The sequence below is a fragment of the Coloeus monedula genome, assembly GCF_965178545.1.
Source record: "Coloeus monedula genome assembly, chromosome: 8".
NCBI classification, from domain to species: Eukaryota; Metazoa; Chordata; class Aves; order Passeriformes; family Corvidae; genus Coloeus; species Coloeus monedula.
This window is the reverse complement of record NC_138788.1, coordinates 25,343,218-25,357,582: the sequence shown is the minus strand read 5'-3', so window position 1 is coordinate 25,357,582 and position 14,365 is coordinate 25,343,218. Positions and strand designations below refer to the sequence as shown.

At 47.1% G+C, this 14,365-nt stretch overlaps 1 protein-coding gene across 1 annotated transcript in view; it reads right to left on the bottom strand.

The window, feature by feature from the left end:
* Positions 1-362: 362 nt before the first annotated feature.
* The window catches only part of FBXW4 (F-box and WD repeat domain containing 4), a gene marked incomplete at its 5' end in the record, with an annotated part of 60,656 nt that continues 46,653 nt past the window's right edge, over positions 363-14,365 (bottom strand). The window contains 4 exon segments of the mRNA XM_082286410.1: positions 363-1,112; positions 1,366-1,507; positions 1,657-1,797; positions 14,130-14,195. Of these exon segments, the coding sequence (XP_082142536.1) occupies positions 996-1,112; positions 1,366-1,507; positions 1,657-1,797; positions 14,130-14,195 (466 nt within the window). The 3' untranslated portion in view covers positions 363-995.

Sequence of the window (14,365 nt, the reverse complement as noted above, 5' to 3'; positions counted from 1 at the left end):
CAGAAGGATGACACAAAAAGGAGCCCATTTGGATGTGCCTACAGGATCCCAGTAAATCAGATCCAGGTGTTTGTAACTGGTCTGGTTTGCTGCTTCATTATGCAGGCACCAAATGAGTCACAGATCCTACTTTTTGAATTCTTGTTTGAAAAAGTGACAGGAGATCCAAGCTCCCAGGAACCGCCTTCAGTGCAGCAGTGCCACAGGGTCTAGCCAGGGAGAGAGATCTATTAGACATGGAGACAGCATCTGAAAATAGGTCCAACCTCCCCCACCCAGCCAGGCCCCTGCAACCAGCAGGTAACACCACAGCCCCTTCAGAAGTTGAAACAAAACATACCATCTCTTCTGTTTCCTTTCAGTTTTATTTAGCAAAACACGACCATTTCAGCCCTGCCAAGTGCACAGCCTGACCTGACGGCCAGCTTGGGGAGGCACACTGAAAGCAGGGCTGGCTCTGCCTTTTAGCTCAATTGTTGCTCTTGGGTGTGAAGGACAACACAAGCAGCTGGCAGGACAGCAAGTTAAGGAGAAAGGTGGTCCTCACTCCAGGCACCTTTCCCTTCCACCAAATCAGTCCACCCTACACACAGCCTAGTCTTGCTTCACATGCTTAGAGCTTGGCTGATCTCAACCTGACCAGCACATAGCTGATGGGGCATCCTGGCTCAGCTTGCCCCTCAAATGATGTATCCACAGGAAAAAAAAGGAAATTTAAAAAAAAAAAGAAAGAAAAACAGGAACACAGTTAATAAAACAAACCCTGACTTGCACAAAATAAAAAGGGTAAAGGACAATGGGCCTATTATTTTCACTAACAGGCAGATGAGGTTGAGAAAGTTTGGCCCTTTGTGCACTCTTCATTGTAGCTTTCTGGCAGGAAAAAGTCCCTTCAGAAGCCTTGTGGGCCTTTCTCACCTCTCCTGCCCTGCAATTCCCTGAGCCAAGTGTCAGCTCTGCTGAGTTGGGGTCACCAGAAGCAGCTGTGGTGCCCTTCACGAGGCCGTGAAGTCCAGGACATGCAGGGCTGATGCCAGGGCAGCATACAGGTGGGTGGTACTGAAACGGAGGCAGTACACTGGGCTGCTGGTGGGTGAAGACAGGTGAAAGCTCTGCAAGAAAACAGGAGAATCAACCTTTCAGAGAAGCGGTCAGCCCAAAGACCCCAGCTGGTGTTACAGATCCAAAGGCTGAGATGTCTGAGCAAAGCAGGTTTTCCCTGCACATAGGTTATGTTTGCCATGGTGGACTAGTCCCAAGACAGCCCAGCAGTCCCTCTTTCTTTTTCCCACGAGGCATGAGCACTGGGCTGCCAGAGAACAGCTGAGAAGCTCTGGTGCTGCCCAGCCTCCCACCAGTGCTCACCTGCAGGCACCGAGTCTGCCGCTTATCCCAGAGGCGCACCACGCCGTAGTAGGAAGAGCCGCTGGCAATCATATGGTTCTTGTCACTCCTTATGCAGTACAGGGCACTGTCATGGGGCTCTTCCCACTCCTGGACACACTTCCTGCAAGGGCAACACAAACCAGAGCACGGCTGAGCCTCCACTCCTCCATCCACTTTGCCTGAAGGAGCTAATAGCTGAGCTCCCAGACACTGCACAAGGAGGGTCCAGGAGCCTTGCGTGGGCCCCAGACGGCAGCATGGCAGGCTCACCTGGTGCTGGTCCGTATGTCCCAGTAGCGGATGTAGGTGTCGTACCCACAAGAAAGGAGAAGGGAGGGTGTTTCGTAGAACACATCCAGGACTCCAGCTCCATGGTGGAAGTCGGTCCCTAAACAGGTCAACAGCTGACCACTGCAATGAAACACATTAGGGGAAGAGTCATTCAGAAACACATTAGGGGAAGAGTCATTCAGAGCAAAAAGCCCTTCTGGTTCAGCTGGCCAGAGCAGAGATGGTGTCAGAGAAGTCTTCCAGATCTAATTTCTGTGATTTAACAGAATACAAAAGCCTGCACAGTTTTCCTCTCCCACCCCCAGCTTCTGCTACTGGTTGGGTCACTAACTACCATCAAGGATGACCGGCAGGAGTCCCAGCTGAAAGAGGAAGAGCCAAGGTACAGGCACAGCTGACCCCCAGCAGAATGCAATCCTTTTCCCTGGAAGAAGTGACCAGTATTCTGAATTATGTGGCTCCCACTTGGGAGACAACTCCCACCTTAGTCCAGATAATCTGCAAGAGCCATCTCCCTGTTCAATCCCATCCCATACTCTGTCCTTCAAAATACTGTCCATTGGGATATTTCCCTGGATCTTTGACACACAGCAGAGATCCACAGGCAAATTAGACTCTCCTAACCCAGTCTGCCATGGCTGCTCTCCTCAACCCCCTCCAGTTACACCACATTCTGCAAACAACATTCTGGGGCTGAATGTGATAGGTCAAAAGCAAAACCCCAAGGTTGCTCTGGAGATGACCTTCCAAAGGCTAGTTTGGGGGGTTTTTGACCCTTTCCTCCTTTTTAATTCCTTGCTTGCATTGAAAGAGCAAAAGCAAGATCATCCATGTGCTGGGTGCTTTGTGGTGGTATGACTCGCTGCTTGTTCATGTGCAGAACCAGCAGCTCACCAGGTCCCACCCTGCCAGACTTCAAGCAGAAGCTTGAGCCCCTTCCCTGGGTCACATAGAATTGCATCAGGTGCATGGCACAGCCCATCCCAGTATCACTCCACCTGCTGCAGCAGCCAGTGACATCCAGTCTGTCTCCATGACAGACTCTCGGGAATGGAGTGGACAATCTGCCTAGCTGCTTGAAATGGCCACCTATTGCAAACGCTCCTTTTCTTCCTTCTCCTTCTCCTCACACCCTCTACATCAAAAATGCTGGACACAATAAAACTTGAAGCACCCGCTTTTCAAACTCTGCTGCATGGCCACCCCTCTCCAACACCCTCTTGGTTCTCAGGACAATGAAGCAGTCCTGAAAGCCAACAGCACGGATCCCGCAGTGGGGTCACTCCCAGCATCTCCCTCCATTATTTCGTTACATTCTGCTCCTTGATCCAGCATCACACAGTTCTGAGGCACATCGCCAAATGCCTTAATTCTGTCTGTAATCTGGGCTAAAGCCCTCGTCGGGGGATAAAGACCACACAAAAGGAGAAATAGAGTCCTGGGAGATGTTAAAACAAGTAAACACCTTTGTGTCAGGAGAGAGAAATCGCTGATAAAGCAGATTAGCGCCTCGAGCCCTGGTGTCCCCAGATCAGAAGGCGAGCCCTGGCCGATCTTTGCAGCCAGCACGCTTCTATGATCACAGAGCTGGCGGCATGCTGGGGCCAGCCTGTTTCCCCACAGTCACTCTCCAAAGAGCAGATTATGTAGAATAACAATTTCTTTGTGGCTGTGTAATTCCCTCCGTGACCGTGGCTGTGGGCAGCTACATTGGCCCTTGATGCCAGGGCCCTAGCAACCATTTAGAGAGGCCAACCAGCCCTAGCAATGGCCCCCCCATGCAAACCTCTCGGACAAGCTTTAACATCAAGTGCATGAATTAATCCCCCCCAACACGAATCCAGGGGTGCTGGCTTATTGGACTTTGTGTTTCTCCAGGCAAGGGATCGAGAGGATTCCAGGCTTCAGCCCTTTGCAACCTTCTCACAATACATTAACCCTTGGAAGGTTACTTGTAAACCAATCCAGCGGCAACTCTGCACCTGTGTGTGGGTTGAGAGGTTGAAGCACTCATGGTTTGAGCACCATGAGCAAGAGCAATGGGGTTTAGTTGGCACAGATGGGTCCTCAGATCCACTGTGGAGTGAAAAATGGATGGGCATGAGTGCTCTGGCACTTCTCTGCCCTTCCAAGCACACAGATACCTCCATCTGCCATTCCGCAAAGCCAGCAGGACAAACGGACATGCACACCTTCTCAAGGCTTCTGCAAAGCCTTCTGCAAAGCCTACAAGTTGTATGTGTGGCCCAGAGTTGTAAGACATACAACAGAGGTATGAGGAGGAGTCACCTGCTCTCCCAGACAAGAATCCTTGGACTACCTGTGAGATGAGTAAGGGGCCAGACTGCCCAACTGACAGAGTCCTCTGCCAGTTGCTCAGGCAGGAGCAAGGAGTTACTCCCAAGAGATGAGCTACCCCAGCAAGCCCTAGGCAGCACCAGCAGCTTGGACCCCGAGCACCACCCAGGTGCTTCGCTCCCCGTGTTTCTCCATGCCTTCACACCTCACTGCAGCGGTACCCAAGCATTCCAACAGTCACACCAGTTTTCCTCCCTCCACTTCCCTTTCCATCCCAGGCAACAAAAATGAAAGAAAAGGCAAGAAAAAAAGGGAGGAGAAAGAAAAGGATTAGCTTTTCTCTGTAGGCATAAAATGAGCACAGATACTTGCAAGTTACTGCAGCAAAGTAAACCCTGCTTTGCTGGTTTGTTAATCAGTCCAGTTCTCCTGTCCCAAGAACGTTCTCTCAGGTGGGAGGTGCAACACCAGGATACAGGAGCAGCTCTTTGGCAATTTACAGAGGCAACGTGGTAGTTGCTACAGAGAAGCACTTACATCTGGCACCAGGGGAAAGTTTACTGTGCTCTACACTGGGCACACAAACCAAAACACCCATGTGTTCTGGCATGGGCATACTTGAGGTGATAAAGACGCAGAACATGACTAGTACTTCCCTTTTTTCAGCAGATTAAGGTGTCTCTGGACCAGCTACCACCATGCCAGGCTAGCTCTATGGGCCTGCAGCATACACTACCATGCTGAGCCCATGCTGGGAAGAGAACTCTGCCACCACAACTCTTCCAGTCTTGGGATCACAAGTTAGTGCCCACAAATTGTCCACTCTTTGTTATCCCAAATACTCCCTGCCCTCAAACCCCACACCTGAACAGCTTCCCCTTTCTCAGGAGCAAAACCCACAGCTAATCCTTAATAACCCATAAAGGATCAACGTAACCCATGAATGGGCAACAGAAAAGCAGCAGCTACACTAGCACATCACCAACAGTTTCTAACAACTTAGATGGACAGAAGATACCTTCTCCATGAGGGACAGAAAGAGATGGCATAGCTATCTTGGACCTTTTTCAGCAGCACCAGCCAAATACAGCAGGAAACAGCTGCCTTCTTTCCTTTGTGGTCCCTTTTTCACCTAAACACCTTTCAAATCCCAGGTGGGCTGATCCTCAGCACTTCAGAGGCTCTGTCCTTGTTATGGGTAATGAAGGTTAGTCAGGAAGTGTCTGTGAAGACCAAGTGAGACCAAACATGGAAAGTCCACACCATCTCCCTACCCTGCCATGGCCCTCCAGCTGGCAAGTAGCTCTTTCGCTCCTAGGTCTTCTTCAGGCAAGCCAGGTAGTTACCTGTGCAGATGGTTGGAGCTTTGGCTGTCTTTGCACTGAACAGCCTGGGCCAAGTAGTGCCTGCGTTCAGTCCCAGTGCTGGGTGGCACCACCAGAAATGACTCTGCACTAGCAGAGCTCTGTGAAGCAGAATCACAAATGTGATTCTGTGTGCAGGTTTTCTGCAAAGACCAGTCTAGAGAAAGAGCTCTCAATTTCAACACTTTAATCACAAACCACCTGGGCCAGTGCAGCACCTACAAACACACAGGTAGGCCTCCAGTGTTGAGGAATCTCATAATATTCCTAATTTCTCATGCTTCCTGTTAAGCATCTAGACAGACTGAATAATATTGGCAGTAATCCAGTACCAGCCCACAAGGAACAGAGCCAGAGCAAATCCAGCAGCCTATTTTATCCTTAGCACAGGGAAGCTGTGTTAGCACTAGGCTCTGGACTCCTTGGTGATAGAAAAAGATGTTTAAACAAAGTCCATGTGCCTGGTAAATGTATCCAACTGATGAGTCCAAAAATGAAAGGCATTTTGTTCAGACACTATAGAGAATCCTTTGATTCATCTCAATTAATTTCCAAGTTCTTAAAGACTTTTTAAAATGACTTTTAAAATAAGATATTTGTTCAGGATTTCCCCATTTCACTCTTTCATTTCTATGCTAGAAATCTAGCCATGAGCATAGCTCTCCTAATACCTCCAGAAGACATGCAGCCTGGAAGCAAAGTGAAGGGAAGAAACAGGCTGGTTTCTTTAAGTTCTTGCTCTTCTTTTTAGAAACAGCTTCAAGTTCTATTACTTCTCACTCACTAATATGAAGACAAAATAAGATCAGTCATGACAGAGCCCAGATGGTTACTTTCCAGATAACCCATGGGACGTTGCTTCACCAAGTTAAAGTTACATAGAGGCTCCCAAGCCACTGCAACTACATGTGTGCCCTTAAAAGCTCGGGATCTCCCTGAGATCTTTCTGATAGTCAGAGTCCAAAAGAAGTCTGCACCTTCCTCCCTGGACCCTGCCCATTTGCTGCAGGTCTTGTCCAGCTGTCTCCAGTACACAAAAACCACACTCCAAAAGCTGGGATGAAACAACGCTTTTCTTCCTACCCTCCATTTCTGGTGACCCCAATTCACTAGAATTGATATTATATAACTATGCAAACTCTAGGAAACTGCTGAATTCCGAACATATGCTGAAAACAGAGATGTGCAAACCTGAGGACAATTCATTTGCTCTGGAAACCTCATCTGTGAACTGTGATCATCCATCAAAGAGGAGAATCCATTGCACATAAGCAGATGACTATTAAGAAATCAAACAGAGCTCTAAACCAATATCTCAGCCCCAATAACTATTTGAAACAAAACAGGTGAGAAGCATATACTTTAAAAAAAAAGGTGTAAAGAGCCCTGTTCAGTTCCAAACATTCGATCTGAGTATCAAACAGAGAAAGAAAAATCCATTTAAAAATAATTATCCCAAGTGCAGCATTTGCACAATTTCTGTCATCCAATTTGGAGAGTGCACCAAAACCAAAGGGAAGAGCTGAGCTGCTGTCTCTTCCAGGTGCTTTGCAATAGCAGCTGAGGCACTGAGGGGATGCAAAAACTTATGCTAAGAAGGGAAAGGCTTGATCAAACAACATCTGTATTGTACATAGGGAGAAGCACAGACCCTTGACAAAGTTATTCTTCTATCCTAACCCAAAGTTGCCCTTCCATTTAGGCCAGGCTACTAATTCCTGCAGGGAGGTGTGGGATTGGCTTGGGGAATTTTGAAGGAGCACCTCTAAGTGAAATGGCTCAGAGATGGTGTTTCAAGTGATTTTCAGGGCAAATACCTCTCTCTGATTCCTCAGTGCAGCTGAAGGGACTCAAGGCAGTAGGGGGGAAAGACACCAACGACGGTCTGAGATTGTGTTGGGGGGAGAGACAGAAGAGGGAGTTTTGCCTTCTTTTCTTCTGCTTTCTCTGAATTGGCCCACACACGTTTTAAATGGTCCAATAAAAAGATACAATTTCTTTACCTTTCCAGCTCTGGGACCCTGTGAGTTTTTGTTGTTCGGGTTCCTGTAAGGTTAAGTTCAGAGGATAAACTGACACACTGGGCTATGGGAAAAAGCCAGTTTCTTCAAATAAAGCCACAACGGTGCAAAAGAGACCCTGCTGGGGCTTTTATTTGGGAAAACAAACAGAAATGGCACCAAGCCCTTCTGCTTTATGAACCAATTTAACTATAAAACCAATGTTCTCCCTCTCGGGGGTGAGGAGGGGAGAGAGACAGGACATGACAATAGTCCAAAACCTTGAGGGGGAAAAAAAAAAGAAGATAGGACAAAAAAGGTTGTCTATCCCCTTTTCTTTCTTGTCCATGGCTCCTTTTCTTAGCACACGTGTGTTCTTGTAAAAACGATTAGATTGCAATTTGTATAACATGGTGACCCCCAAATTCAGACATTTAACCCCTTTTCTCTGCAAAGAATGTCAAGAATGTCTTCTCTGTCTTTCTTTCCAACGGGAGGAGTAGGGGGGGAATTCTCAAACTGTGATTTCTTGGAGGAACAGAAAAAGAGGGAGGAGAGGAAAAGAAGCAGGGAATTCTCAAAGCCTCTCGCCTTTCGCCCCACTTGTGTGGGAACAGGCGGCTGTATTGCTCCCTTTCTGGACAGAGCTCTGCAGGTCTCCTTTAGTGGGGAGACAAAAAAATGGAGAGTCCAAATCAAAACAAAGCCATCTGTTTAAATGAGCTACCACTAGCCAGTGACAGAGGGGGTTCCTCATTCACTCCTTCCCATTCTTCTGTCTTGCCTCTGTTGATTCTCTCTCAACCCAGGGAAAAATAAAGATTACTTTTGCTTTGGCTCAGAGGGATGAAACTGATTGATGCGCTTGGAGTGTCCAGCCCCCACCCATGCTCTCTGATTGCTCAGGGCCTTGTAAAGTTGTCATAAATACGCCCGAACAAGAGTTCAAAGGCCGCAGCATGCCCTGAACATGCACACATCCAAAGGGCAGGAGCTGGCCTCGTGGTCCTCTCTAGTGAGGCAGGGCCAAGACTGCCATTGGGAAGAAAGGATTTAGGATAAACACCTGTTTGTTCCTCCTCTTACAATGATTTTACATTTAGTTTAAGATGGACCAGAGCCCTCTTAACAAAAGCAAGGCAGAAGACACCCAGCTTATATGAGAGAGTTCAGAAACACAGTGTCAAAAAATCCAAAACCCAACCAGAAATCAGTAAAGAACAACAAGGCTTTGAGAAGTTTTGAGAACACATGCATACCATGGGAATACGTTGCACAGACAAGACCGAAGCTATCCATTATAGACAGGAGACAGAGTTCTGAACACAACAAAGTCTTCCAAAAGGGACAATCATCCAAGAAACCACCACTTAAGAGGCTCCCTGCACCAGCAAGCTTTCTCCAGAACAGGCTCAAGCTGGCCATAGGCCTGGTGTCCTGCTTCTGTTCAGCCAAGACAGAGATGCTGAGAAAGAAATGCAAGTCTGAAAGGAATAGGGAGCCTCTTTCCCACAAAACCTGGAGGAGTTTCCTTGGCAAAAAAGATACCTGGCGTATGAATCTATAGAAAAACAGGACCAGAAAGGGGTATTCCACATCTACCACATGCTATTATTCTTCTGCTCCCCAAGTCCTGTGAAACTGTTATCAGTGACAGGATAATATTTGCTATTGCTTGTCTCTCCTGTTATCAGACATATGCACCCACTTCTCTGTGACTGGATAAATCCAGTTTAAATGCCTGGGTGAAACAGACTCCCCACATTTCTTGGAGTCCGTTACCTTTCCTTTTGATCTAGCAACTCCAGTTCTGAATCCATGTGCTCCCTTCACCCAACAACTCCTCTGGTGATTAAATTAGAGAGTCTCAAACTTGTATAAACCTTGGAGCTCAAAGCTGTGGAGAGAATGCTCTTCTACAGAAATTATTTTAGAACACAACACTAAGAAGTCTTGAGCCAAGCTTCTAGATTAAAAACTTCTATTGAAAACATTCAGCAAGACTTATAACCAAGAACTAGACCTGCAGATTCTCATTTCACTCATCTACTTCCACACAATTAAAAAACTGGAGCACAACAGGAGACACAGTCAAGGACTGGATTTAAACAGGAAATCATCAGTAGTGATCAGCTGACCAGGGTGTTCAGTGCTATATGCTTCAACTCTCAAATTACACTTGCTGTTTAAGACCAGTACAGGGAGCCCAAATTTTAACTCAATGAGCACTGAAGAGCCACCAAAATGGATGCAGATCAACGTAAGTCAAAAGCTGAAAAGACAGCAACTAATTCTTGCCCCCTCCATGGCCCAGACAGATGCAACCTAGCAAGGGTCCCATGGAAACATACACTAGAGATCCAGCAGCAGCACATTAGCAAACTTCAACCAGCTGCTTAGGATGGTAACACTCATGCTGGCTCTTGGAAAGAAAGAGCAGAGTGCAATGCACCATAGGCAGAACACATTACTACCCGGCTCAGCAGCTGCCTGACTACCTGAGACTCCTCCCCAACCCTCTGCTGAGGGCACCTGAATCTCCCTTCTCCTCCACTCCCAAGTCACTCTCACGAATCCTCTACCTCCCACCTCCCCAAAATCTGCAGACATCAAAGGCACCTGCCTTGAACACCTGAAGAGCAGGGGGGCCTGACGGTCAAGAAATGCAACTCTGTATCTTCCCCTTCCATGCACGCTCTATTTTTTTCTCCATCTCTTTGAAAAAGGTGGCAGAGATAAATGGAGAACAAAGAAACAAGAAAAAGCCACAGCTTTGGCCCACACCCTGCCTATTACTTAAGGGGGAAGGAACTCTTCCGAAAGAGGAGGAAAAAAATGTGCTCCGACACAATGGCTCAAAAGGCCAGGCAGCAAACCGGGCCACTTTGTACTGCTAACAAGGGAAACCTAATTACAGGAAGAGGGCAAAGAGGAACAGATAAAAGGGATACAAAATTTCAACATCTGTTGCCATAAAGGGATAAGAAGTGGGGAAACGCAAAGTGTCAGTTTGGTGTCAGTGACGGCATAAAGCCACTTTCAAAGGGCTCAGGAGCGGGAGAAAAACTGAACAAGAAATTAGAGGGTTCTTAAAAAAAAACCAACAAAAACCAGAAAACAAACAAACAAAATCCCCACTCTGCCAAAAATACCTTCAAAAGGGGGGAGGAGTTGGACAAAGACTGGATATTTAAAAGGTAGAGGATCTGGGTGGCTTGCAGGGCACAGCTAACTTTGGTTCAGTTTTCACAGCTCTCGTGCCCTGCAGTATGTCATGTCACATCACAGGAAAGAACACTGCAGGATTTGTGCATTCAAAGTGTTTATAGCATGAAGACTACCATGTCAGAGAGATCACTGTCCATTTCAAGCATCAGGCTTTGCAGAATAGCTCCAAGAGTTGCTGTAAAGAGACCTCTGGAGTATTCCATCTCATGAAGAAGCATCCTTGAGACGGGTATTTGTCACCTAACGACATGCAGACCACCCCAATAACATGGGAAGCAACAGTTTCCTGCAGGCAAATGACAAATGCTGGCCTTGGAGCTGTCAGTGGTGCATGACCCTCATCTTCCAAGGAGTTTAAACTCCCAAAGGCAATAGAAAGAAGAAGAAAGAGGAGGAGGATCTGAATAAAGTTTCCTTTTCTCTTGCTTGCCATTAAGTGGCTGCTCTGTTGAGCCACACACACTGACAAACAAGACAGGATGGTCTGAACAGAGAAAGGCAAAACTGAGCAGAGGAACCTGATCTGCAAGAGGGGCAGCTGCCATCATATCCCTCACTGAAGGAGGGACAAGGGAACTTGGAAGAGGACAAGGAGTCAGCAAGGGCTGATACCTGATGCAAGGACACAGGTTAGTATCCTGTGGCCCATACTGCTCACCGTTCTCCTTGCAGGCCTCTGATCACCAAACTTACTCACAGCTGCCTTCCACACACACACCTTGATCCAGAGCAGGAATAACTGCACAGCAACTTCCCCACATCTAAAAGCCATCAGATGGCACAATGTAGAATGTGTGAGGTGAGAGATGTCCTCCAGAAGTGCAGCTAGCCAGCTTCAAAAGCATAAGAAAAAAACCTAAATCCTCCTTCATTACAGGAGACAGGGCCAGGTGTAGCAGCAGCTGGAATTTCAGCCATCAGAGACAGTGTCTTGGCATTATGCAGTCATTCCCCTGCTTTAGACTCCCTTGACAATTGCTTGTTGCTGCCTGTTCTGGCTTTGATCCAATGCCATCGTCTCAGCAGAGTCAGAAATGAAAGACATTTGTGAGGGTGGGATGCAGCAAGAGGCGTTTCCTTTCCCCACTAAAAATTTCCTCTACACCAAAACCAACCAAGGCCTTTTCAAAGCACAGGACATATTTACAGGTGAAGATATTATCCCCTTCCTCTTGGAGGGATGAGAATGGCTGCCCCAGGGTCATGGAACAGCGAAGGTCATAAATACGAAACATACCATGACCAACAGCTACAAGCACCAGCCAAGGACTTATCTGGCCTGGAACTAAGATGATCAGTACACAAAAGGTTATTTAAGCTTTAAATCCTTTTGTAGTATGTTCCAGCTCTCAGCTGTTGGGTAAAAAGACCACCTACCCCAACAGAAGAGAATGGCACAGAAACTGCTGTACTGTTAGTTACTCAGCCCCCGATGCAAAGAAAACTCCTCTAACTGAACTAACTGATCCTGGACAGCACTAAACACCTCAGTGGTGCTAAGGATCCTGTGGTTTTCAAGAGCACACCTTACACATCACTCTACCCTGCCTGATTTTTTTTTGATGGAAGTTATCTGGACTCTGTTCTCAGAGATAATATCCTTGCCATGTTCAGCCTCTGCAGGTCAGCCTCTGGGCCTTTTTGTGGCCACAAGAAAAGGGTAAGCAGCAAACTCAGAGGCCCTGGCTCTGTCTGCCAGATGTTATCAGGACACATTGAGCACAGGAGGAGTTTTCAAGTCCTGGATGGCTCTCAGATTTTCAGTTTTCATGCCACACTCTCACTCCTGGAATCTGACCAGGGAGACAGCATTCAAAAGCCTCAAAGGAAGAGACAGCATTCCCTACAAGATCATTTCTGGCAATCACTGGAGTCTTTGAAGATGGATCCAAAGCTCTGCTGGGAAGATGAACAGTTTATGGACAGTCAAGACCTGGAAGGATAGCTCTGTACTCCTTTTCTATGAATGATGACATCAAGCTTCACATGCTGGAGTCCCAGCCATGCTTCCTACTCAGCCTCCTATCCTGCACATGCTGACGAGTCCACCAGCTCACACACAGGTCCCTGGAGAGGAAAAGACCCAGTGGCATGGTGCATTCCAGCTGTGACAGGTGAAGAGGGAAGAATAAGTTTGACACTCTAGCCATTTCAACAGAGGCCCAGTGGCCTAGGTTGCCTTGGCTTTTTTATTTGCCTGTCACTCAGGCTTTTACGTTATTGAAAGATCAAACTCCGCTGTGCTTGTTCATTACCTTAATCCTATTTTCTACACAGCTTTATTATCTCTTCAGGCTTCCTTGGGAAAGGCTGTCAGAAAGGCTGGGGCAGGGGGGAGAGGGTTGCCCATCTCCTCACCCCTGTCAGATGCCTCTATTCAAGAACAGCCAGAAGACTTGATGGGCAGGGGTATCACAGCACAGCCTGCATCCTTCTGGGGTACTCCAGAGGCAACACTTGATGAGTCACTAAGAAACATGCACCATAGCTAAATGCACTGGTGCTCTTTCCTGCTCCAGCTTACCCTTTGTAGGATGCATTGTCGCAAAGTATTTTTGTTACTTCAGAGAAAAAACAGCTGGTTTAAATTTGTATTTGATACAGTTGACTTAAACAATCTAAACTATTTAAACTATAGATTAGAAGGCAATTGGTCTCAGACCTGCCCTGTGTCCACATCAATCCTCCTGCACCCCCTTTCCCCAAATACAGCTCTACAGACATCCCTCAGGCCCCTTCTGCCATTGCTCACCTCAATCCTGACAGCACTCCTTTGGATTATCTGGGCCGTGCCACTCCTACACAGAGCATACTGGTCCTGGAAGGCAGAGCTGCCGTTCCAATAATCCTGTGAAATATTTGCTATCTGTCCATCACTACACTAACTCCCTCAGGCTGAGAGTTTCAAATTTGTCAGCAGTTGAGTCTCACATCAAGATTTGAGAACAACATTTCCCCAGTTGCTAAGGTCAGCACCTTCACCAAAAAGGAACTACTCAAAGACCCCAAATCAGAGGCCACAGCAATTAACCTCCTCAGTACTTATTAGGACAAAGAGAAGACAACGTGCCTAAGTCACTTCCATAGATAACCTGCTGCCACACCTCACCTCTCTTCGCTATTGGAATTGCCAGCCAGGACAAGGTGACTTCAGAGCCTGTGTTGCCTCTGGCTTCCCAGCACCACAGAGAAGTGGCTGAATGGGAGGATAAGGATCACCTTCCTCACCTCCTCTGGCTGAGGGTGAGGCATCAACAGAGACAGATGAAAAGGAAGGTGTAACGGGTAAATTTTGACTGTATACAGGTAATGGGAAGAAACCAGGATGGCTGTGCCATCAACTGGAAAAGCTGAGAAGAAAAGCCAAGTTACTGAACCAGAATCACCCCCCACGTATACCTTTCCACACCAGTTTGCTTTGTTCCCCACTCCGTAACACATCTCATCTTCAATCATCCCTTGCCTATATTGAAAAAAGAAATGATACCATTTTGCAGCATTTCCAATATTGCATTGTTACTCACTCTTCAAGTCCCTCCCTGTAATCTGGAAGCCCACTCACCTCTCAAGGTCCCAGATTCTCAGAGGTGAGGTATGTCCACAGCAGGCTGTCCCCGTCACAAATGAGCTGTTCAAAAACAAAAAAGAAGCAAACAAAAACCACTTACTAATTCTCATGTTCTGAACAAAGTGCATGAGCAAGACAGAGAAAACAGGTTACAAGGCAGACTTTAAATTCTGGTTCAAGATGATTTCAGCATATCCCACCACATTTCACAAGAGACAGACAGCAGCAAA